General features: G+C 43.7%; 2 protein-coding genes across 2 annotated transcripts in view; one reads left to right on the top strand and one right to left on the bottom strand.

Annotated features, from left to right (window-relative positions):
- Positions 1-5041: 5041 nt before the first annotated feature.
- CUNH18orf54 (chromosome unknown C18orf54 homolog) lies at positions 5042-22302 on the bottom strand. Its single transcript, XM_006018859.3, has 8 exons — positions 22118-22302; positions 20128-20450; positions 16148-16921; positions 14886-15036; positions 12990-13098; positions 10843-10974; positions 6929-7002; positions 5042-6072 (listed from the first exon to the last, which is right to left on the bottom strand). Exons 2-8 carry the CDS (start codon positions 20441-20443, stop codon positions 5970-5972), a joined length of 1659 nt encoding a protein of 552 aa, XP_006018921.1. The 5' UTR covers positions 20444-20450; positions 22118-22302; the 3' UTR covers positions 5042-5969.
- A 65-nt stretch (positions 22303-22367) lies between these two features.
- STARD6 (StAR related lipid transfer domain containing 6) overlaps positions 22368-26015 on the top strand; it is a 15483-nt gene continuing 11835 nt past the window's right edge. Inside the window, exon 1 of the mRNA XM_006018858.3 lies at positions 22368-22494. The gene's annotated coding sequence lies outside the window, so the exon portion shown is untranslated. The remainder of the gene's footprint in view (positions 22495-26015) is intronic.

The following is a 26015-nucleotide window of genomic DNA, read 5'->3' as shown; positions in this document are numbered from 1 at the left end:
GATTTTTACAACACAACTATGGTTATAAATTCCATATTGTAATCACTCAGCTTCCTTCTGCAAAATAACAGTGAGATGATGAAAGCCGTGTGTACTATAGGGTTCCCAATCTAGTTACTGACTTCAAAGAACTCCGGTGGGGAAAGTTCTCTCTCATCTATATTATTCATCTCTTTTCATTATCTTTCAATTCTTCAAAAGAGCCTCTTTGTATTTATCAGTCACTTAACGTACAACATATTTTCGAGTTCCTGACCCAGGTTTCTTACCTCTGATAAGCAAAATTTTTTTAAGAAACTAAAAATGGCTCTCACAAACATTTTGAGATCTGTTTCTATGTGGAGCTATGTATGCTTCATCTAGTGTTTTGTTTAGTGATTTTAAACATGGCATGATATGCCAGACCGATACGTTAGGAGGCTGAAGTAAAATAATTGAAAAACAACTACAGCTTAGAGCTACTGTAAAGTTTTTCTTTAAATAGTTTGCCATTGTGCACCTCAGTGAAACAGTTATAGGGGCATGATGATACTTCAGGTCTCATACCCATCCAGTTTTGGGCTTTTCAAGCAAGACTGCTTTAGAGAGCATGAAATAGCAATAAATGTTATACTTTTGTTGGATATGAGACGTAAGTTAGCTGTGTTTGTTTGAAGTCAATCAGAAGTCAGGATAGATATACATCTTTATAGACTAACTAAATTATATTAATATATCTATCCGTCTATCTGGTAGACAGACAGACAGGCAGATGTGCATCTCTCTCTCAAACTTTCATGAACCAAAACTCACTTTATCAGATGCTGTGAAAGGGCACGCAGAAAACAAAGTATAAGGTGGTGAAATAGATTAGAATACAAGGGGGGGGGAGATAGGGAGGAAGGGGCTAATGCTAGGAGAGAAAAGCAAATGAGCAGTAAACATCAAGGAACAAAAAGGGAGTTACAAAACCTAGTCCAGATAATGAGGTTAGAATCCAGTGTCTCTGTTTATACCATACTTAGCAGTTTGTGGGGCCTCTCCAACGACACTGGCTGCAGTTGTGGCGCTCAAGCTCAGAAAGCCAACTCCATCATCTACGAATGTCTTTACGGCCCTCCTTTGGGTGCCCAAGGTCTTATTGACATTGACTGTTTTACCCGTTGCTGGTTTTCTGGCCCTTATGCTTCTAACATACGAGTGTGGTGACACTCACTTCATCATCATCACAGTCTGCAGATGATTTCTTGTTCCACACTTTCCTGTTCAAACTGGTTTTTATTTTTTTTGTCTAAGAATAGCAGTCCTGAGGTCAGCAGTGGAGTATCCAGGGAGGTTGAACTGTTCTGCCACAGGCTTCTGTGTCTTTCTGCAGCAGATTAGTGTTCATTCTTATATGTAGAGATTGCCCTGTCCGTCTGATGTAGACTGCAGCAGGGCATTACAATCAGGTGATGGCGTACATGACATTGGTAGAGTTGCAGGTGAGCAAGCCTTGGATGTACTCCTTGTTATTAGGTCCAGTGATGAAGTGGTCTGTACTGATGTGGGAACACAGCAGGCATTTGCGTCCATTGCAAAGCCTGGTGCCTCAGTGAGGATGGGAGTTTGTTAGTCTGTTGTTTGAGAGACACCATTTGAGGTTGGGGAGCTGTTCATAAGCAGTAGAGTCGAGTAAAGTAGTGTGTCAACTATCCAGAAAGTCAATTAGCTAGAAGGTTTCATATTAACACAACAATAAGGCCATAGTTGGGTTTTGCTTGTTGATGAAACAATTGTGCATTGTTTATTTTGTAATGTTTTAAAATCCCCAAGCATTAGTAAACACCATAGGGTTTTTTTCTACTATTTTCTAATAGTTACTGTACAGTACAGCAATTAGTCTTCAGCACTTCATGCTGTACTGTTTGATTATCCAGAAAAACTGATTATATAGAATACCAGTGACACTCATTATTCTGAATAATTAGTGTTCTGCTGCATTTTGTGAGCACTTTGCCTGTCATCATAGGGAGATTATTTTCTGGAAAGCACATAAAAGAACTAGTTGAGTTCTCAGAGTTCCCCACTAGCAAAATGCAGAATTTTAGTTTCAAAAATCAATAAACCAGTCTTCAAGTGACAAACTCATTTTCCTCTGACTATCTATTTCAGAGCTGTCCAGCTGGCAGCCCACAGCATGTTCCCCCTGGCTACCACACCTCACATTGCTCCAGCTGCCACTGCCACTGGGATGCCCTCCCTTCCCTTCTCCAGCTTCTGCTGCCTGCTTCCTCCCCTGGGGCTGAAGGAGCCTGTGGCTGGGTTGTTCAAGGGACCTAGAAACCTTGCATAGTGCAGCATGGGAGTGCCAGTTCAATTTTGTGAATTGATTGGCACGGCAGGGGAGGGATGGACACAGCCCTACATGACATGGAGCCCTGTGTGTGCCAGGGCGTGGGAGGGAGGGAGGGAGTAGAAGGGGGGGCCTGTAGCACTTAGCCACTCAGAAGTTGGACAGCCTTGATCTTTTTACTATCGATTAGGCCTGAAGACACAGCATTTTGAGATTTTCAAATTAGTTTTTTTTTCAAATGAATTCATCTATAACTTGATTGAGAGATTTTATGAATCTGCATTTGTAAAAAAAGAAGTAGCAAAAGATATCCTAAGAAATCCTTGCCTGGTGCATAACTTCTGGACCATCGTAGGTAAAACACCATTCTTACACTACCCTTAATAAAAGAAGGAAAGGCAATCATTAATTATTAAACACTTAATTGCCAAATGACATGTAGGAAATAAAACATGCTTATAGAAATATCCAATGAAACCTGGATCGTTTGTATCTGCATGGTTCCCAAGCCTACGCAGCTCACAGCAGTGTGCTGAATTCAACTGTTCACTGTGGTATTTACTTCAAATGTCACCACTTCACTCAAGAGGAACTCATTAATGGTTCCAATACAACTGATCAGAGAAGCAGTGTCCTTTGAAATAAAAGCTGCAGCAAACAGCTGGAGTATCTTAGAGGTCCTGCATTTGTGCAGATGCTTCACGGACCTTCATCTTCACAGGTGGGAAGGGAGAGGGGGTGTTGAGAACTTCAACTGAAGTATCTGAGTTCGACTGTATGCTTCGAATGGCTGTTTCCAAACTAAATAGGACTATTTGCTGGAGAACAGGTCAGAGCGCGAGGAGTTTTGGTTAGTCACTGTACGTATATCATGATTATTTTATAGTAACTTGAAATTGTCCTTATAACTGTGCGCCACTAAATTTGCTTAATTAAGATACAAGGTCACTTGCATATTTTGTGCTTAATAAATTGTATATAAGGTTTCTAACAGATAAGAGCCTGTAAACTTCTTTGCCCACCAGACTACAATAGTATAAAAAAACAAATTGCTGTCAGAAAGCTGACATGGGGCTCTTGTGTAATTATACTGATATAAAGGAACTAGATGAGAAGCTTTTTACATGGCTATTCGATCTCCCATCTATTACTGTATCTGTGGTGTTAAATACAGCAGACTACCAGAAGTCGGAGGTGTGGCCTGCTGCAGAATTCAGGGCCCCTGGGCCCCCAATAGGCATGGCTACTGATAGCAGGAAGCAAGCTAGGGCTGTGCTGACGCAGCCCTGTGGCTACTTGGCTTCCTGCCACTGCCCCCAGCCCTGCCACCGCTGCAGCTGCTGGTCCTACAGATCCAGCCCTGTAGCAACTTTTGGTGTAGATAAATGCTGTGCTTGTAGCCCAAGCAGAAGGGGAGCTACTAAGGCAGCAATAAACCACTCTTTATCCCAATCCATATAGCATCACAGCTAGAGCAAAGATATACACATACCCCACTACGAATCTGGCCACCTGAATCAACAAGATACAAGTTCTCACCTATACTTGTACAGACGTCTGACAAGGAAAGGTGGGGTCTCTTCTGGATCCACTGCATTCTCCAATTTTGCTTCAGTTAATCTCATACATATCTAGAGTTTTTCCCAAACATCTTCTGATTGATCAGTTTGATTTTCTATATCCTCCAAGACTGTAAGGAACAAGCCTAAACCAGATTTTCAGCAGTCCCAGCAAAATATCCATTTAGCAGATATCCATATACCATATTTTATGGTGTCCGTTAGGTAAGTCGACCCCATATTTTCACTCCAAAAAAAGTTAGGATTTTCCTGTGTATGTTGATCCTGCCTTGCTGGGTGGGGGGGAAGGGGTGACTGGAGGGTGGCTGGGTGCGTTGGTGGCAGGGAGGGCATGTGAGGTGCTGGAAGCTTGGGCAGCCAGCTGTGTGTGGGAGTTGGATTAGGTGCTTCTGAGCTCAGGCAGCACCTGGCCAGCTAACAGCCTGCCTGGCCAGGCCCAGGGGGGCACCACTGCTCTGGAGGCAAGGACTGTCCCTGCCCTCTTCCCCGCCCCCCCAACAGTTCAGGGGCTGCCTGGCCCACTGGCAGCCTGGCCCCCAGCCATGGAGCAAGGCAGGAAGGCTCCAACAAAAGCAGGATCAGGCCCCTCGCCGCTTCTGCCTTCAGCAGGCTCCAGCAGCCTGCAGGACACTTGGCACTGCCTGGGAAGGAGCTACATCACCCCATGGGCGTAGTGGGGTGTCGGGCAGTGGGGTGGGGTGGGGAATACTTGGGGGAAAGGGGGTGGTGTGTCAGGCAGGGCTGGGTGCTGCCCAGGCTTCCAGAGCCTCCCACGCTGTCCCCATGGTCAGTGCACCCTGCCACCCTCTGCCACCCCTCCCCTCCATGTTGCCCAAGGGGCAGGGCAGCCCATTCCTGGGTGGTGCGAGGAATTCTGTGGGTTGCAGGAGTCTGCTGAAGGCAGAAGCAGTGAGAGGCCTGATTCTGCTTTTGATGGAGCCTGCCCACCTCTCCCACAGCTGGGGGCTGAGCTGCAGGGGAGGCTGGGACGCTCCCTCTGCATTCTGAACTCAAGGCACCCCTTCATAACTTCCATGAACTGACTGGCACCCTGGGCTGTGTGCTGCTTGAGCTGCCCTCCCCTGCAGCAGGGAACCAGTGATGGGGCCAGGCTGAAGTATAATATGGCGTACAAGACAAGGTGGAACTTTAAGGGTAAATTTTGGGGGTTCAAACCTTGATTTATACATCGTGAAATACGGTATACGTGAAAACTGCATTCATAGGAAAGATCTTTCCCTAACTCTTTCTTGCTGGATTGGAATAATCCGTTAGTGCTTTTTAGGCTTTCTTCACTTGTTTTATGGCTATGTTACCAAAGCCAACTTTTATTCATCTATTCTCCCAGTCCTTGAGGAATTTGGTTACAAAAACTTAGCACAGGCTTCCAAGTAAATACACAAGTCATTCCTTGCAGTTTATATTTTCACACTACGTAGCACAAAATCAAATTACTGCCTATGGTAGTTAGGCTTTCCGACTATACCTTTTTGCTTAATTTTCATTGCAGAATTTACTATTTGCTTTACCTGGTAGGCCATTCATTTTAAACATCCTGCAGACACGCTATTTGCAATGTTTATAAAGTTCACACAGAAGCTGGTTACAGCTGCAAGATGGCTTAAGACATTCACCTTAGTTGCATTTCTACAGCCTTGCTCAGGCTCTTGAAATTGCCAGCAGGTCACGAGGGCTATAACTGGCCGACTACTACATGTGGCTTAACATTTACTTTTGGAGTTATTTTATGTATAGTACACAGATTCTTTTTGACGAGTGTTCAAAATATTCTTTAAACTATGGGTCACATGCAGATTTTAGACATTATTGGATTCTCTACTTAGTACAAATATCAGTTTTGGAATTAGTCACCTCACTGCTGATGGTGAGCAGAAATACCATGCAGTAATTTTAAATAAATATAAAAAGCATACAAATCCACTTCATAAGACTTAAAATAAAGCATTAATTTGACCTACAAAAGTGCTCTCAGAACAAAGCTACGCAATACACAGATACTAATAGTTTAATTATAAACATTTAGAGACATTGTCAATACTACTTGATTTTTATTTTTAGTTTTCTTTCTTTTTATCTCCTTGATGGTCATGATCTTGATCTTCTTTGCTACTGTTATCATCAACTAGGCTTTTGAGCCTGGACAAATGGTGCAGAGCCCTACAGAAAGAAGAAGATTCATTATAAATTTTAAAATGTATGATTTAATCTATGTGGTTTTAGCACATAGTACCAATAGTACTATTCCTTCACAACAGCTAATCTATTAATCTGTATTATCTATCAAGAATGAAATTATCAGGTTGGGCATCTAAACTATACCCTGCAGAATTCATTATTTCTAAGCCATTCTGGACGGATGCCTATCCAGTTTATTTTGGTCTCTCTCCGAGTGAGAGAGTTTAATCCTACATCTGTGTGGAAAACTTGACTAAATGAACCTTGAGGTCTTTTCCAAGACTATAATTCTATGAAATAAATTTAAAGGCTTTGAGGCATTTCTCTGAACTTCAGGGATAATTATGGCATGCCGCTGCAGTAACAAGAAACTAATTAGTCAGGGCCAATTATGGCATGCCACTGCAGTAACAAGAAACTAATTAATCGTGAAAATACAAACTGCCCACACACTACTCTGCCAATCTCCTAAATTTTTTTTACTGGAAGGACCAGCTCTTTGGTTATTTATGATCCAGCAGCACGGTTCTACAGAGGATATAAGAAAGCCCACACTTACTATACTTTTGTACTGCATGACTTTATATCTATTTTTTCTGTCCATAAGTTCCTTTAAGTTTTTTTTTTGTTCATTGAATATCATGGTTCATATTATTGTACCAATTAAAAAAATTATAATTAAATAATCCATTTAGAAAAAGAGCCCTGCTTCCTATTTCTAACTTCTCAAAGTTTAGCATTTTCCAGCCTCCCCACTTGTTTTCAATACTGCTCAATTCAATACGTTCTGCAGATTTTACCTAATGCCCAAAAGATAAGGGTTAAAAAGAACACTTACTTTTGCAGGGACTTAGTAACAGGGATCACCTCATTATCATTTAGCTTTAATTCAGAAACTGCTACTTCAGAAAGCTTAAAAAAATAAAAATATATAAATAAATGACTAGCACACTGGCAATACGTCACATTTATATACACATTTTTATCCTAAAGGATCCCAGACAGCTGTATACACATACACAGGGAACATTTTATTTATTACTGAATTAAGATTTATAAGTGAAATAAGAAAAGTTTAACAGAACACTGTAATATTATATAGAAATTAAAAGCATAGGGAAGTATAACAAATACACTTGAAAATTCAAGGGAAATTAAGAGCCAACATGCAACGGTCTAATTCCAAACTGTGCTAGCATAGAGCAACTAAAATTGCTTTGCCCTTCTGAAAATTGCTACATGTCTGTTAAAGACTACAAGTGCTGCAGCAAAAATATCCTAAGCACATCTCACCTGAAACACATCATTGCCAACAGCGCACTGCCTTTTAATAACTACTGGCCTCACTGTAAAAGCATCTCCTGGATTACAAACTCTACTTCTTGCAACATGTGTTCTTTGAGGTCACCTATCAAACTACTGACCTATTCCAACACTGGTTTGGAAGCACGGATGGAACAACAGCATATGTCTGGTGCATGATAAGTAACAAATTCTAGTTAAAAATGTCTGAACAGAATCTATATTAAAAAACCATCTATTTCTGTAACACAGGCAAATTAAGAGCTTTTGAGTGTATGCTTTAACTCATCCAAAAATATGCTAAAAGGTTTTCTATGTTTCTGAAGTTACTGAAATAAAGCAAATCCAATACAGGATAATGTATCTTTTAAATCTGAAATCCCCCTTTTCTTTTCCTTAAGACACAGGATAAAAAAACAAAAACAAAACGGAACACACACAGTCCAATGACAATACACACTTCATGTAGATGTACACGCTCATTCTACTCACTACTGTGTATTTGAATTAAACAGATCAAAACAGTACCATTGAGAAGGCCTAGATCAGTGGTTCTCAACCTTTCTGAACTCAAGGCACCCCTCCGTAACTTTTGTGAACTGACTGGCGCCCAGTTTCAGAACCTATTTTTCGTATGAGAGAATCAGAGAAAAGGACAAGATCTCTTGCCTGGTTCTCTGAAATACAGCAGGTTGTCTGCCTAACCGAATAGAAGGGAAACCAAAGAGATGCAGAACAGGAAAGCTGAATGCAAACTTGTAGGATGCTGTGGCAGAAAAAGCAAATGAAAAATAATGAGCTGCTTATAAAGTTATCTGTCTACTGACATCTGGAATGCTGCATTAAATATTTGGACACCACACTATTAGAATATACTGAGAAATTGAAGAGTTCTCTAAAGAGCAAATAGTAAAATTAGAAAGATATGGAGCTGAAAACACTGATTAACTGAGGTCATATGAGCCCAGCATTCATTCCTGCCCAGGGCAGGGGGTCGGACTTGATGATCTGCTCAGGTCCCCTCCAACCCTACTTCTATGAATTTCAATCCCAATTTAGAAACAAATTCAAGAATGGGTGCAAGCACACCCACATTCAATAAAACATTTAAGTACATATTTAAACACATGCCTCATTTCATTTGCTTTCAGCAAGTGTAAGCAAATGCTTAAGTACTTTCCTGGAAGGGAGACTTTAGGAAGAATAATTAAGAAAGAACTCTGTACAACCACACGTTATCAAGCTACAAGTATCTGAACAGTGTAAATATCAAGGGGAGGTGGAGGAGGAATTAAAGGAATTACTTCAATGTTCCAAACTAAAGACTAGAAGTAACAATTTTAAATTAAGAAAGGAAAAATATATTGAATACCAAGAAAACTACCACTGCATAAGCATTAGGGATATAAACAGTTAAATGACAATTACATTTATGCTGCTCACCACTTATCATTTAGTGACTTCTAGTAGGAATGAGCCCAGCCCCTTACGTCTTCACCCTGCTCCCATCACTGTGTGAGTCCCAGGCCGCTGGCGGGGAGTGAGCTACGGACAGGAGAGCAGTGGGGGCGGATGAGCCACTAGGGGGCTATGCCCAGCTACAGAGCCAAGGCTTCCCCTCACCCCATGGGCAGGAGCTGGTGCTGGGGCTGTGGATGGAGCCAGGGCTGTCGACGTCTCCTGTGGCTGGATCCCGAGCCTGCTGCCACGGGGAGGGAGGGAGGTGCTAGGTTGCCCTCACCAGGGTCAGGTGGGGCCTTCCTGCCATAGCAGCAAGACTCCCAGCCCCACAGTGGGTCTGCTGGCAGGGTGACAAGCTCCCTGCAGATGCCATACTTGTGCCATTACACTTGGGCCTAGAAGTCTCCTCCATGCTGGGTCCTCTCCAGCTTGCCCTGGAGGAAGGGAAGGGTCCATCCCAGTGGTGCAGCCTCCACCAGGGTGCAGGCTGCAGGAACGTGCATGGTGCTGGGCTGGGCCCTGTGCATCCTTCCCTCTCCTGCCCATAGCACTGGGGCTGTGCAGGGCCTGGCCCAGCCCTGCAGCAGGACTGAGCGCACGGCTGGCTCAGCCCAAGGAGGTGCTGTGGCAGCTGGAGCAGGTGGCACCGAGTCTGAGGGGTCACTGCCGACCCCTTGCACAGTGAGTGTGGCCCAGGGTATTCCTGAGCGGTGGCGGTGCAGCAAGGATCCCAGATGCAGCGGTAGGGCTGCAAAAGCAGCCTTCCCAGGCTAGAGCTGCTGCACTGCTGTGCCTCAGAAATGCCCTGGGGCCATGCTCACCATTCAAGGGGCCAGTGGCAACCTGTCAGCCTTGGCACTGCCTGCTTCAGCCGCATCACCTCCACAGCACCTCCTCAGGGCGAGCCAGCCAAGCATTCAGCCTCTCCTCAAGGCTGGGCCAGGCCCTGCACAGCCCCAGCACCAGGACTGGGAGGGGGAAGGATACAATGTGCTCAGCAGAGGCTGTCCTGCTAGGACCAGATCCCCACTTCCCCTGGGGCAAGTTGGAGAGGGCCCAACCTGGCAGCATGCAGGAGCCTTCCAGGTCTGGGCTGCAGTGGCACAAATGTGGCAGGAGGCACAGGGAGTCCATCACCCTTCTCAGGTCCTACCACTACAGGGGGGCTGGGCAGACCCACCATGGGGCCAGGAGTCTCACTAATGTGATGGAAAGGCTCCACCGGACCCATGGGAGGGCCCAGAACCTCCCTCCCTCCCTCCCCGTGGCACCAGGATCAGGATCCGGGCACAGGAGGGGTCTGTAGCCCCAGCTTCATCCAGAGCCCACCCCCCAGCCCCAGTGGGTAAGAGGAAGACATGGCTCTGCAGCTAGGTAATGCCCCTTAGTGGCTCGCTCCATGCCAGCAGCATGGGACCTGCTCAGTGGCGGAAACACAGTGAAGACGTAAGGGGCCAGGACCGGGGCCATGGAGGTAATTAAACTAGGTATGAGCTATCAGTTAACATTTTAACCGATAAATATGGAAGAGGTTAAATGGATATTTTAAACAATATGTAGAACCCTAATAAGCAAAGAAAATGTGTCTAGATAGCACCTTAAGGAATTGTCTAGTCCTGCCTCCAGGACAGAATTAAATACAACTAAACCATGCCTGACATTATTTAGCTCATTCTTAAAATGCATCCATGGGGATTCCAGAGACATCCTAAATATGTGGACCCACTGGACTGAGAACCAGTTCCCTCAACAGAAAGAGTAGAAATTCTAACTGTAATATATTAGAGCATAATGGACAGAGCACTAGAAAAAAAAAATACTGTAGCCACACATATGGATTAGAAGACCAAAGAGATCCTCCTTATCACCACTGCCTAATAATTAGGCAAACTGTTCACATTCAAGACCATACAAGTACAATTCTAAAATAAGTTTAAATAGAAATCATCAGCAATGAGATCCAGTATCAAAAGAAAGCCGATTGCTTACTTTAATAAGTTCTTCCTTCCGTTCAGTAGTTTCAGTCTGCTTAAAACTTTCATGAACTGCTTGAAGGTTAAACAACATTAGCTTCAAGGCTTCAACTGGTCCATGATGATTACCTCCAGAAAAGGTATTTTCCTAAATTAAAAAAACCGAAAAAACAAAAACATTTAGTTGAAGTCCAATAGTACCTGTACATTTTTAAACTATACTTCCTGCTTTGAATTTTCTATGGAATAATTTAATGGATGTGAATGGCATATGTGCACCTGGCAGCACAATTTGGGGAGGAAGTGAGCAGCCAACTGGGGTGAAATAATGGGTCAGGAACTATTTAGAACAGTGTAATGTGTACAAGTCCATGGGGCTGGATGCAATGCACCTGAGGCTGCTGATGGAGTTGGCGGATGTGATTGCAGAGCTGCTGGCCATTATTTTTGAAGACATGTCGCGATGGCTGGAAAAGGGCAAATAAAGTGAAAAAAGGGAAGTAGAAGGATCTGGGAAACTACAAACTGGTTAGCCTCACGTCAGTCCCTGGAAAAATCAGGGAGCAGATGCTTAAGGAATCCTTTCCTAAGCCCTTGGAGAAAAAGGTGATTAGGAGGAATCAACATGGATATTCACCAAGGGAAAGTCAAGCCTGACCAACCTGACTGCCTTCTATGATGAAATGATTAGTTCTGTGGATGTAGGGAGAGGAGTGGATGTGATATACCCTAATTTTAGCTAGGCTTTTGATATGGTCTCCCACAACGTTCTTGCAAGCAACCTAAGGAAGTACGAGCTGGATGAATGAACTGTAAAGTGCACAGAAAACTGGCTGGATTGCTGGGCTCAAAGGCGTGATGTCTAGTTGATAGCCAGTATCATGAGGAGTGCCCCAGGGGTCAGTCCTGCACCTGGCTTTGTTCAATATTTTCACCAACAACTGGGATGAAGCGCGGGCTCAGCAAGTCTGTAGATGGCACCAAGCTGAGGGGACTAGTAGATATACTTGAGGGTAGGATTAGGATTCAGGGAGACCTCAACGAATTGGAGGATTGGACCGAAAGGAATCTCATGAGGTTGAATAAAGACAAGTGCAAAGTCCTGCACTTAGGACAGACAGAACAATCCTATCCACAAGTGCAGGCTTGGGACTGACTGGCTAAGCAGCAGCTCTGCAGAAAAGGACCTGGAATTCAATAGCAATGCAAAATAATGCTCAGGGGAAAGAAAAATTTGAAAATTATTTTACTCAGACAGGCAGTTAATAGTAGGTGCTATGTTAACTGTGACCTCCCAGCAGTATTGAATGAAATATTAGATAGTCATGTGAAAACAAAATCTGTTCAATGTATAGAAGTGGTAGTAAAAAACCCCATTAGGACAGTTCAGATGCAGAACACCATGAGAGAAAATGATGAAAATATGCTTTAAAAAATAAATAAATACATGTCAACGATTGACCCTCACACCTGGATCCCTGCATTCAGAAAGATTCCTCTATTTCCAAAATGAGTGAGACAGAAATGGGAAAGTTTCAGGTAATGAATGAGAAAGACACATTAGCACCATCTTGTTTGAAAGGGGCAATAAATATGAATGGACAAGATGCAAAATAAAGAATAATTTAGAATGAATAGCATAGAATAGACATATCGGGTTCTCAACTATCACATTATTAACCCATAGAACTTAATTCAAGTCATCACTAGGGCTCAGATTAGTAGGATTTGATCCTTACGTGTGTAACAAACACTCTACAATAATGTTTTAATATTTAATAAAATATGTGATATAAAAATTGAAGTAGATAAAGAAATTATTAAAAGAAAATGTGTTGAGGCCAAATATTTTTTATTTTTAATTCCTGGTCTGATTAAAGTCTACAGTACTTTGAAGAACTGACGTTATTGTAACATGGAAAATTGCAGTGATTGTCTTGTTGATTGTTAGCCCATTATTAAAGAAAAAAATGCAAATGTTTCCCTTGCTATTAGTTACTGGTCTTACATATTTTGAATTAATTGTTAAAGAGTTAGAACGTAAACTAGAAACATATTATAGAAATGTAAGTTTTTATGGTTTCCTTTAAGGACCTACTATAAAAGAAAAGTATTACAAGTTTTCTATCTAAAGTTAAATCAGCAAAAATCATCTTTGCCCACCTTATCGGCATTATTTAAACAGTCTTCAAGGAATTCATTAACAATATTTGCCTTGGGGGATTGTAAAGCGTTCTCCTCTTCCTCGCACTGTACAGGCACTGGAGGCTTACTTAATCAAAAATTAAACATACAAGATATTAGATAACTTTAAAAACTCAACTATTTGTGACAGAATTAATTCACCAATCATTGACTCCGTCTACACCGGCTGACATAAGGCCTGCAATTTAATACAGGTGCAACTCCATTTGTGGCCCTAATACTAAACATTATCTGCACTACCTAACCATCAATGCTAATAGAGACAGAGCTGTTTCAATTTTTCCAGTGTAAATGAGGTCCCAACAGTCAATAATAATTTTTTTTTAATGGAGACGACGGTGAGGTACTAACATAATTAATACAATTTTCCATGGTACCTTCCCCATACTTGCTAAAACCTAACAAAGAATCTGTGTCTTCTTCAGGTCATCAAAATTCACCTTTTTCATCTTGTTTACACCCCAAAGTCTTCTTTCTTCCCAGTACTACCTAATCCTCCTACCTTGAGCTACTTCATTTCCATTTTAGAAAGGATTAGAGTGTTTAAGATTAATTTTGATTATAACATAATTAATGTTCTTTATTTCTATAAAGGAATCTTTTTCTTCTGGGCAAGTAGAATTTTAAAACCAGGATTGTTCCAAGACTCCCAAAGGTGGGACTATGGGTTTAATTACAATATTCTTGCGTTAAGTGTGTTCAGGCTGTAATAATGTTCTGTACCTCAGCTTCCTAGACTACCTTGTACATCGGAAAAGAAGGGCTAATAGAGTATTTGCTGGGACTCAGAGCTGCCTATATGTGGGATGAGATTATATGCACCTCCAAGGAGGAATTAAATAGCCATGTTGATGCTTCAGGTGGGCTTTGGACACACCCTCTGGAAGGGACACACCAGAAGTGTTAATGGAAGTGGATGGACCTAAGCATCACAAGAGATGGAGCAGGCTGAAAAACAAGAGTGTTCACCTGGGCAGTGTTGGCTATTCCTTGCCACATCTGAAGCAAGGAATAGCTGGATTACAGACTAGAGAGAGAATAGGTGTGCTAACCTTATGGTATACAGTACTGTGTGGACTACATTAGGGACAGAGGGACTACTTAATTCCTCGGAGGGGGCAGGTGCTTTTTGCTCTGTGGCCTTTGTCTGCAACTAAATGCCTTTATTAAATAGGTGTCTGTTTTGCTGCTTGAAACTAGGGATGTAATCTTTTCCCTTTTGAAACAGTAATGTCCCCCTCTTGACAGCTAAGTTGTTTCTTGAGACACGGTCAAAGATAGCCGGGGATGGTCAGGGACCGAAGGGCTTAGATCTGAGAGTTGGAAGGTCTCAAAACTTCCCACCTCTTCTCTGGAAACCACACAGGGAGTAATCAGAAAACAGACAAGGCTAAAAAGTTCTGAGGAATCCCCGCACTGGGGGAATCCATGCTAGTAGCAAGACCCATTTTTAAAGTTGCATATAGTTTCCACAACTACTAAGCTTTTTTTTTTTTTTTTTAAATAAGCTATTGAATGATCTGTTTTCTTGTGTTCTCTTGCATAAAAATGTTTTACCTACATAATAGTCTATTGTAATTAGCGAATTAGAAATATTCTACAATAAGTTTACTTGACAAAGTACTAACCTAACCAAGAGAATAGTGAGAAAAAAGACGTCCTTATCTCATAGCATTATAGAAATATCATAATCTTAGCACTTCATAGTAAATCTAAGGGTTTAACCATTTCCTTCCTTACATGTGTACACAAATGATATGACTAACCAAAATACTTCCTATAGTGCATGCTTCATGAGTTAAGAAAACTAAGATTTTGTGAATAAATTAACGTAACCTCTATTCGGTTGCTTACAAAGCAATTGGCACATTTTCCCATGATCTTTCTGCTTCCAGTATGTCTACTGTACAGGGACTGCCATCATTTTTCATAATACTGGCTAAATCCTCAGCTGAAGATTCTAGAGTTCTTCTTGCCTTCAAGATAAGCAATTCAAGCTGGTCATCTGAAAAACACAATGAGACCGTTCTTGTCAGAAAAGACGAGAACTTCTCTAAGAAACCCTTTATATAATTGAGAAGTTGGGTAATGTAACTATGGATCTGGTAACCATGCACACATTTACATATAAAATGGTGATAAACTGCATTAATCAAAGATTGACAGCGTCCTTTCTATGCCATCTACAAGACACCTCTATCAACACTGTATTTCACATCAATGTGATTTTAAACTGGAAAATAACAATTAAGATACTACAGGTATTAACATTTTGTCTCACACCATGGGTGTAAAAAGAAGTGATTTTCAGAATCACTTTATGTCTCTGTTATAATGAGATCCCTGGATTATGCTTATTAATTTACATGGGTATATTTCAGAGGGCCAGGTTTTCAGTTAGACCAGGGATATCACACACATTCCAAGAGCTGGATTAGCCCTGTGCACCAGAGCCAACATGCAAGGCTGGCTTGGCATGGATACTGCATGCACTGCACACCCCAGCCTGGTCCTTCATGATGCATGCAGCACCTGCACTGGCACATGCAGCACTTCAGCCTGGAACACTACATACAGCACACGCGGGACTGGTCCGGGGTGTGCTTCATGTGGCATCAATGCCAGACTGGCCCTACATGCTGGATATAGCACAAGGGGCCTGTTTGTGGGTGTGAACTGGATAAGTCCTGGATCAGGCATGCAGGGCTGGTCTGGCATGGGTGCCACATGCAGCAGGCATTACAGACTGGCCCTAGACATTGCATGCAGCACGTGCGCCAGGTCTGGCCCCACATGTAGCATGCAACAAACCAGCTCCACAAGCTGCATGCAGCTTACAGAGCTGGTGCATGCTGCATGTGAGGCCAGACTGAGACTGATATGAAGTACTGCAGGCTGGATGGTAAGCCTCTGTACTTTGATACCCCTGAACTAAACTGAATTATAAACCAGTGGAAAACTCCCCTACGTAACACTGTTGCAATTATCTCAGTAAGGAGCTGTTCAACCAGAACAACACAGAAGGAGGATGTAAAGTCTTGCGTGGTTAAAAGAGGTAATAAAACTTGAAATTCACATTCAGATGACATTCTGAAGAACTGACAAATTTATGTTACCTCTGAACGGCTGCTTGGACTGACTTGATAAAATACTGCCAGGCTGGAAGCATGTATTTGGACTGTCACAGTCACATTTTCCTGCTATTTTGTCAACCACTAGATCCAAATAACTATTTTGTTCACAGCAGTTATGGGAACTGTCCGGTTTATCCATGAAGTGGCTCTTTTTCAGATTTTGGTGAGTTTGTAATATGGAAGGATCACCCCATATGCTATGTGTTTGATTAAAACTTTGATCATCTGAATCGGATAAAAGGTTATGATTCTTGAGCCAGACAGGATACTTAAAATCAGGAACGCTACTTATCCCTGACACATTCAAGTCGGACTTCTGGCTAGTAAGCCACCTTGGATAGTTCTTAACAGAAACAGAGTTAAAGTGCTGTTCAGAAGGAAAGTCTTTTTCATTTCCTTCAGATATAGAATCATATTTGAGAGATTTATATACATTGCGTTTCTTCTTGCCCAAATCTTTGGGTGGATGTTGATTGCCAATACTGCCATAGTCTTCAAAGTCTCTTTCAATCTTGAAGGAAGACATTCCATAATAAGGACAGAATCTTGATTTTCCCAGTGACTTCTTTTTCCTTTCACTACTTTGAAGCTCTAACCCAAAGGGAGTAGAGTGGACAGAAGGCAGTGATCCATCTGGTGGAAATGCTAGTAAATCATCTGTTGTGAGACTAACCAAGTCTAGGTCACAAAAACGTTGTCTTCTAAAAGACGATGCTTTAGAATCTAGTTTTACATGTTGGTTAAGGTCCTCCAAACCTGAAAAACAAAAAGAAACTAGAAAAACTATTTCTAAATTTTCATGAGTATACCAATGTAACAAAGGCACCTTCCAGGCCTCATACTATTATGGCACCGCCCTTGTCTCTGGGCAAACTGCCCACCTTGCTCTCCTGCCATGCCTTGTTGATAAATGATTATGTTGTCAAATAAGCAGGAGGCTGCCCTTTGTGCACCCAAATGACTGTGGGCGATCAGTACATGCTCCTACCATCCCTACACATGTCCCATCCCTCACTGATGTCTCACTGTGTGATGATACTCTGGCTCAAGGCTGAGCCAAACTGGGTACATGGTTGTATCTTTAATCATACTGCCCAGTTTGGGGCCATACTCACACCACCCCTCTCTCACGAGGGCCTCACTCCACCAGCTCTGATCTGGTCTCTTGCATACTGCCTATCCAGGCAACACTCACACTGCCCTACTCCGTGGAAGTCCTCGGGCTTTACTCTCCACCCCCCAGTCAGTCCTGGTGCAGTCTTTTGGGCCTCTCCCATGACTCTCACCCAAACGGGACTGAGCGATTGCTCAACTATGGCCTGCTTCACCCCTGGCCCGCTTCACCCTGGCCCTTCACTGGACCACTACACCCCTCTCTCGGGCCACAACTCCACCCTTTTACAACAGGGCCTGGAGTCTTCCACCCTTAGGACTCAGCTGCTCTTCTTTGAGCTTAACTGGCCCCACAACTCTGCCCTGCAACTCTCAGGGCCCGGGGTCTTATACTACTCCCTTGGGCTCAGATGCTGTTTATTCAGCATGCCTGGCCCACCTCCAGGGTCCAACACCCCATAGGCCTCAAGTGCTTCTCATAAGCTTACCTGGCCCCGCATAACTCCAATGAGGCCTCCTCCTTCCCCATAGCCTCTCCTATACCTCCAAGATATTCCTGGAGCAGAAGCTCCGCCAGGAGATGTTACTCCCAGATGACTGTTCTCAAAATGCTCTGCTCTTATAACAGAGCTCTCCCAAAATGGCTGCTCTCGTTACCCACTTGGCAGCTCCCTGCTCCAGCCCTTAAAGTGACAGACACCCTAAAGGGTTTTCTGTCACAACCAAGTCTATATATTTGAAGAATCTACATTGCTACATATTTGGATTATTGTTCGCAACACCATTTAGTACAATAACATTGAATACTGAGGTTCCAATGCAATATAACTAATACATTTTGACGGTTTCTCTCACAAGATGCTAGTAGTAAAAGTGAATAATGTAATTCAGAACTATGGTCTCTCTGTCTCCCCGTGAGACTATACATATGATATGTTTATAGAACTATAGAGACTTTACTTCCCCAACACTGTTGAGGAACTCACTCTAAGACAGGTATAAAGGACTGCAACAAGGAAAATTTAGCATATGTTTTCTGCTTGTTGTTTCTCTTGATTCATAAAACCTGAAGTGTGCACCCCCTTATGTAGTTTTGCCTCAGTCTAAGATTAAATTGTGTATTTCATACATGACCTGGAATGAACAGGTTATGGGTCTGGCCTTTATTTTGTCTGCCAAGGAAAACTATGACCCTGGCCCTGAAATTTTTCCACTGCAACACAATCACTAACAGCAAACTTAAACAGACAAACAAACAAAAAGAAATACAGCTAATATATCCCGAGCACCAAGTTCAAACTTCTGTAAGGAAGAAATCCAAGCAGGTATATTCGTGTCACTGCAGATAAAAAAAAATCATGAAATTATATTAAAAAAAAAAGAGCCTTCCTTTCCCAACAACAACACCATTTATGGGGAATGCCTAACATTAGATGAGATTTACACTAGCAAACCAATTTCTAATAAGAGCCAAAATGGATTAAGTAAAAATACTTAGTATTTTTCTCTCTGGAGGATTTCAAGTTCCAATTTTTGTCATGGTAGTACTTCCTCTAATTCAAATCCCAAGGACTTTTTTATCAGATATTAATGATAGTTATTATTGATATCATAATTATTTGAATAAAAAATTAGTTGACTCAGAAAAACTTCTCTCTCTGCCTAATACCATTTTACTTGGCTTGTATTCCTTTTTTGATCTCATCTCTTGGTACTTGACAGACACACACTGACTGGACAAAAACTCAGTCAGAATTTAAAGTTTTTCAGATGATATTTACAGCATTAAAACTTTGGTTTTATTTAAAAAGAGCAAAGGCATTTTTTAAATGAAACCAGGGGGGAGGTCCTATATAATTTCCAGCTTAAGTGCTTTTTACTTCTACCAGTTTCAGATAGATAATGCATTAACTAGTAGGGTTCCATTAAACAGCTAATATATTTCACATGAAAGAAAAGATGTCTAGGCTCCAGTCTTGTAACATACAGAAAACACAGTCGAGCCAATAAACTAAAGATAATGCTGGCTGAACCAGTCAAAATTCATGCATATGCAGCAATCTGCATATGTACTAGCGGGCTGGAACTTTATACTGCAAAAGGCATGTAGGAGAAAATTAAAACAAATAAAATAGTTGTACGTGTACTAAGCTGAAGCAAGAATCAAAACTGTCATTCTCGTTTTGATCAATGTCTTAAGTAGCATACCAGTCACCAAAACATTTTACGATACAAATGTTACATATTAATAGCTATATTGGTTACAAATGTGGAAGAATAAAAAGAAAACCCTTAACTGGTGAATCTATGCCACAAACACTCCCCATTAGAAATGCAGCTTATATAAAGCTATTAAAAATACAGCAAGAGGCATTTGCTGGTGTTAGCTTTGTCTCCACAAGAGGGCTTTGCTGGTGTACTGATATTAGCCAACCCTTCACAGCACAGACAAGGGTGCCTGACTCATCTCGGCCTCAAGGGCTGGGTGAGTGGCGCGGGGCTGGTCCATGGGCCAGATGAATGGTGCATGGCCAGTCCCAAGGGCTGGACCGGGCCCATGGAACTGCTTCCCTAAAGACAGCTTTCATTTTTCACTAAGCTCACTGTCCCTAGATTTATGGTAAATAAAGTATAGGTCAAAGGACTGACAAAAGGATGCTTAATAGCTTCATGTAAGAAAATAAAGCCGCAAATCTAGAAACAAGCTACAGACATTTTTAAGTTACTTGGATAGTCCCATTTACTTCAGTGGCATTACTCTCATTCTCACTTTTAAGTAGACAGTTTTGATTTAATCTTATACAAAAATATTTACCAGTACCCCAAATTTAAGCTTACAGAAAACATACCATATTTTTGCTTGGAACAATATTCTGAGGATTTGATGCATTTAGGAGTACTTTGATTTATGCATATTTTTCCAGTGCTTACTTCTGGAGACACCAGGCTGAGATCAAAATCTTCAATGTAGGCCTCGAGTGCCTGAGATGCAGAGTTGTACAGCTTCTCTTTGTAGTGAATTGAACTGCTTGAGCAGGAGTTATTACTGTCAAGGTTGCAACTTGCAAGAAGAGACGTTATTGTAGATTCAGGAGAATAAAAGCCACCTTTTTTAAAGAGCACGCCATGGCTTTTATCAAAATGCCTTTTGGAATTTCCACTCATCTTCAGTCTAAAGGAAAAAGAAACAACAACTAAGCGATCAACTGCAAACATCTATTTAATTCCCTGCTGCACAAGATTCTACCGTTCGGTCACTGATTTCCATAGGCGTACTATTGAAAAATTCTGTTCAGCCAGTTAGGATTTAACTCACTTATTAACAAGATATTCAAACTAGCTAATGAACTCAGACCTTCACAAGTCTACAACAAAAAACCCAAGGTCTGTCAACTGTACAACAGTAGGCTCCAACAGAGAAATAAAGCCAACAGTTCAACAGGAAAAAAAGTTTGTATCTGGAAAGAGAACACAAAAAGGACCTGGATGCTATCAGGACACCTTTGATGATGAAGTTAAAAAGGTAGCTCTTTCCAAATGACACAGCGTGAATGTCACAGATAAGGTATCTAGCACATGAACAGATGATGTTCTGTCACATTACTGAACTTAGCTGAAACACCCTGGGTTATAACATCTCATGGATCTGATGATCTGTAAGGTCCCTTCCAGCCCCTAACATCTATGGAACTATGAAAGCAAAACCATCCCAAAAGACAAACCCATTAAGAGCAACGCAAAAGTGGCCAAAACGGTTTTTAACGGCATGAACAAATGGACCAAACGAACAAACCAAAAGAGAAGATTCATTACATTATTGCACCTTGCCAAGAAAACTTCAAGTGAGAGAGGAAGACGTTGTCATCAGGAATCCCAATGACTAAATATGTGGGTGACTCAGTAATCTACAGCAGCGGTTCTCAAACTTTTGCACCTTACGTCCTGCTGACATAAGGTCAAAAAAAAAGTCCTGGTCCCACCAGTCGAGGAGCAAGGGTGGTGGGGTTCCCCTTAAGGCCAATCAAAGAGCAGGAGGGGGGGGCCCCCCAGAGGCCAATCAAAGAGCAGAAGGGGGGGGCCCCCAGAGGCCAATCAAAGAGCAGAAGGGGGGGGCCCCCAGAGGCCAATCAAAGAGCACAGAGGTGAAACCGTAAGTCCCCCCGAGGCACTTCTGGTTTCGCCATCCCAAACCTGAGTCCCGCCTAGAGGACCTTCGCGTCCCACCGACCTAGAGCAGCGTTTCTCAACCCATGGGTGGTGACCCAAAAAGCGGGTTGCAAGAACATATGAAAAAGGAGGACGAACAAACTTCTAAACATGCATCGACTTTAAAACCGGATTCGTCTTTAAAGGAGAAAGCGGTGGGAACACCGCGGTGGCTGTCCCCTTGCCGGCCGGCCGGCAGCGCTCCGGTCTGCTTGGCCCCCCCTGGCAGCGGGTCGCGATGGCCACTCATGTTTCACAACTGGGTCCTGGTACAAAAAAGGTTGAGAGCCACCGATCTAGAGCAGAGTTCAACCTTTTTAGTACCCGTAAACATGGATCGGTCCGGACCCAGCGAAGAGGTTACGTAGTGAGCCTCCTGCCAACCTAAACCTGTAGTTGTCCAAGTTTTGCTCCCTCGACGGTGAAAGGAAGCGATTGCCCATGTTTTGCGGCGATTGCTCACAACCCTTTCGCACCTCCTCACGACGCACTTTTGGGCTGTGACTCAGGGGGTGAGAACCGCTTTGCAGATCCTGCTCCATTAAGATATGGCAGCTGATCCCGCCCGCCCGCCACACGTAGCAGCATGCACACACACGACGCCCCCTCCCCCCCCGAGGCCTGCTCAGGTACCTGCGAAAAAAACCCCAGGCCTTCCAGCCATCGAGAGAGGAAAATGCTCAAAACATGAAAACCTGCATCTCACTTCGACCCATCAGTAAAAGATTTGTTTTAAAAAAAAAAAAAAACCAAACCGAAGGGTTCACAGCGAGATGAACCCGCCGCTTTCAAAAATGTCCGCCAGCGGCCTACGCATGCGCACGGAGCCGCGCTGCTTTCTGGGAGCTGTAGTCCCGCCCGCCCCGGGCAAGCTGGGACTGCAGCTCCCGCAATGCTGCGCGCCTTGCACTGCCCTGCTGCAGGCGCCGGGCAGGGGCGAGCGAGCGAGGCGGTGTCAGCGCGGGAGGGCTGCGGTGCGCTGCAAGGGCTGAGCTGCAGCCCTCGGGCAGGTGAGTGCGTGCGGCAGAGCTGCGGGCCCGGCCGGCCGGGCAGGGCAGGGCAGGGCAGGCCAGGCCCAGCCCAGCTCAGCTCAGCTCAGCTCAGCTCAGCTCAGCTCCTCGCTGGCATCCCTTCGCTGCTGGGTACGGCAGCTTCTCGTTTTGGCCCCTTCCCAGTGCTGCCGACTCACTCAGCCAACTCGCTCCCTGCCTGGAAGGAGGTTCCTGTGCGGGTGGCAGGTGGCGCGGTCGCCTGTTCCCTGCCGGAGGGTTGTGTGTCATGAATATTTCATCTATCTCTAATGAGAAAAATGAGGTTTCTGTGTATGGATGGATATAAGTAAGTGTGTGTGTCTATGGATGGATATAGGGGTGTGTGTATGGAAGTGTGTGTGTGTGTCTATGGATGGATATAGGGGTGTGTGTATGGAAGGATATAGGTATGTGTGTATGGTTGTGTGTGCGTCTGCATGGATGTGTGTGTGTGTGGATGTAGGTGTGTGTATGGTTGTGTGTGTGTATGGACGTGTGTGTGTGTCTATGGATGGATATGGGTGTGTCTATGAATGTGTGTGTCTATGGATGGAGATAGGGGTGTGCGTCTGGATGTGTGCGTGTCAGGTGTGTGTATGGTTGTGTGTGTGTATGGACGTGTGTGTGTGTCTATGGATGGATATGGGTGTGTCTATGAATGTGTGTGTCTATGGATGGAGATAGGGGTGTGCGTCTGGATGTGTGCGTGTCTACGGATGGATATAGGTGTGTGTGTGTGTGTGTCTATGGATGGATTTATGTGTGTGTCTATGGATGGATATAGGTGTGTGCGTCTGCATGGATGTGTGTGTGTGGATGTAGGTGTGTGTATGGTTGTGTGTGTGTATGGATGTGTGTGTGTGTCTATGGATGGATATAGGTGTGTCTATGGATGTGCGTGTCTATGGATGGATATAGGGGTGTGCGGCTGGATGTGTGTGTGTCTATGGATGGATATAGGGATGTGTGTGTGTGTGGATATAGGTGTGTGTGTGTCTGGATGGATATAGGGGTGTGTGTCTATGGATGCGTGTGTCTATGGATGGATATAGGTGTGTGTGTATGGTTGTGTGTGTGTGTGTCTGGGTGGATATAGGAATGTGTGTATGGTTGTGTGTGTCTATGGATGGATATAGGTGTGTGTCTGTGGATATAGGTGTGTGTATGGATGTGTGTGTCTGGATGGATATAGGTATGTGTGCGTCTGTGGATGGATATAGGTGTGTGTATGGATGTGTGTGTCTATGGATGGATAAAGGTGTGTGCATGGATGTGTGTGTCTATGGATGGATAAAGGTGTGTATATGGTTGTGTGTGTGTGTGTGTCTGGATGGATATAGATATGTGTGTATGTCTATGGATGGATATAGGTGTGTATGGGTGTGTGTGTATGCATATATATGTGTGTGGATGGAATGGATGGGTGTGTGTGGGTGTGGATGGGTGGAATGGATACGTATATGGGTGGGTGGGTGTGTATGTAGTGTATATAGAAATAAATATTTGTGCAAATAAAAACAAGAGAATGTCCAAGGATCTGGAGGCATGTGAAGCCCGAGGCTGAAAGGTCTGAGGTGGAGGATGCTTGCAGGTAGTAGGGCCACGTAAGGCTTTGGAGTGATTTAATGGATTTGGAGCAGATCTGGCTAATTTGATGTGGTACATGAAAATGTTCCTGTCTCCCTCCTGCCGTGCTGCCCACCACACCATGCCCAGCACATGTTGGGCACCACGGACTGCCCTCCAGCTTTGAGCTGCCCTCGCACCTTTTAACCTCTCTCGGGTGAGCCTGTAATCCTCTGTAAGCCACCTGGGGGGCCTTATTCCATCCAGGAAGAGCGCACACCAACTACAGGTGCTTCCTCAGCCGAAAGCTTGCTAAGAAGAATTTTTCCAACTTAGCTGGCAGCTCCTCTATGGAGCTGTTGCCACGGGCGGGTATCTGGCAATGGTTCATGGGCACCCCTGACACCTGCCCTTTGCAATCAGAGAGGGGGATCCTGGCACATGCCTACCTGGAGCGCACTCATTTGCAGCCCCTTCACCTCCTCCTCCAGCACCTCCTGCTGCAGCTGTGGCTGCACAACTTCCCACACCTCTTTGTTAACGTGCTCCTCATCCACAGCTCCGCCAAGTCCGGGGAACGTCCTGGTCAACCACCTCCTGGCCCTAGGCAAGCTCATGATATACCTGACCAGGAAGGATGCTCTAGTCAGAAGGACCCCAGGGACTGCACGGCTGTTTTCCTGTCCCTGGTCCACTTATGTCTCTGGGCAGTTTCACTGGGCAGTGTCCACTGTCTCCTTGAATTCATTCGCGGGCCAGGGGCACTGTCCACTGTGCTCTGCTCAGTGTCCCTCTTTGGTGCCCCTCTTTTGACCTTCACTCCCCCATCCCTGTTTTGTTTTATGCTGTCCCCCAATTTCAGTTGATGAGTACCCAATAGCTCCCTCTAATAATGGGGGGAGGATTGTGGGGGGTAAACCATTGCTCTATGGGTGTTAAGCCCATATTAACCTTGTGTCAAATAGGCCTCATCTTTAGACCCAACCTTTTTAAGACTTGAGGCACCCCTCAGTAAACTCAAGGAATCCCTTGATAGGCTCAAGGTTCTCCTTGGAAAATGCCAGGTTTTAGCTTCCACTTGGTTTTTGACTTGGGAAAAATAGTAGAGCAATTCCTCTGTTGCAAAGATCTCAGGAAGACCAGAGCAGGTCACTGAGTTTTTCCTATTTGATTGGGTTCCTGTCTCTGGGTGTCTCATAGGAATCACGTGTAGGTGTTTGTACCCCTAACCCTGATGATACTGAGCAGCATCTTGCTGGATTTATATTTGAAATCAGTTTTTAGCATGAGAATTATGTTTGCACACCTAACACTGCATGGCACCCCACTGCTTGTGGGGCAGCCCCTCTTGAAAGGACCTCAGGGTGCAATGGCAGCCTGGTTGAGATTCCCTGCTTTAGACTATGTGATTTAGTCATGTGGTATGCTATTTCTCCCTGCCCAAGACTTTTTTTATGAGGTGAGAACACCTGGGATAACATGCAACAGGGATTTGGTTGAAGAATAACCATGCTCCGACGGTTCCCATCACAGAAAAGGCAACGAGTGCTGGATATGAACATGATCAAACAGGAGCTGTTCTGAAACCAACACAATGTTCATGCACGTTGCTTACTTTCCAGTAGCTGTCCAGTTGTTGAGCCAGTTCCACCAGTGATGTGGAAACCCGGTGATAATTCCTTATGCTGTCAATGACAACTTCTCCTTTTGTGGGTACAAAAAATAAGGAGGTGTTTACGTTATGCAGGATGTCAGAAAAGACAGCCTTGTAAAACTCTGTAAAGCCCATATTCTCCCAGGACAACCCTACAAAGATTTTTCTTTGTAGTTAATTGTACCCAAATGACTAATTGATTTCACTTGGAGCATATAGATTCATAGATGTTAGGGTCAGAAGGGACCTCAATAGATCATCGAGTCCGACCCCCTGCATA

The sequence above is a fragment of the Alligator sinensis genome, unplaced genomic scaffold (assembly GCF_000455745.1).
Source record: "Alligator sinensis unplaced genomic scaffold, ASM45574v1 scaffold701_1, whole genome shotgun sequence".
Taxonomy (NCBI): domain Eukaryota; kingdom Metazoa; phylum Chordata; order Crocodylia; family Alligatoridae; genus Alligator; species Alligator sinensis.
This window is presented reverse-complemented; position numbering and strand designations above follow the sequence as displayed.

Excerpts from the sequence above, each read along its gene's own strand:
- CUNH18orf54 (XM_006018859.3), bottom strand. The coding sequence starts at position 20,443 with ATGAGTGGAAATTCCAAAAGGCATTTTGATAAAAGCCATGGCGTGCTC. Across the intron at positions 15,037-16,147 it reads GTCCAAGCAGCCGTTCAGAG|ATGACCAGCTTGAATTGCTT; the intron begins GTAACATAAATT and ends TGTGTTTTTCAG. Across the intron at positions 13,099-14,885 it reads GAAAATGTGCCAATTGCTTT|TAAGCCTCCAGTGCCTGTAC; the intron begins GTAAGCAACCGA and ends TTTTTGATTAAG.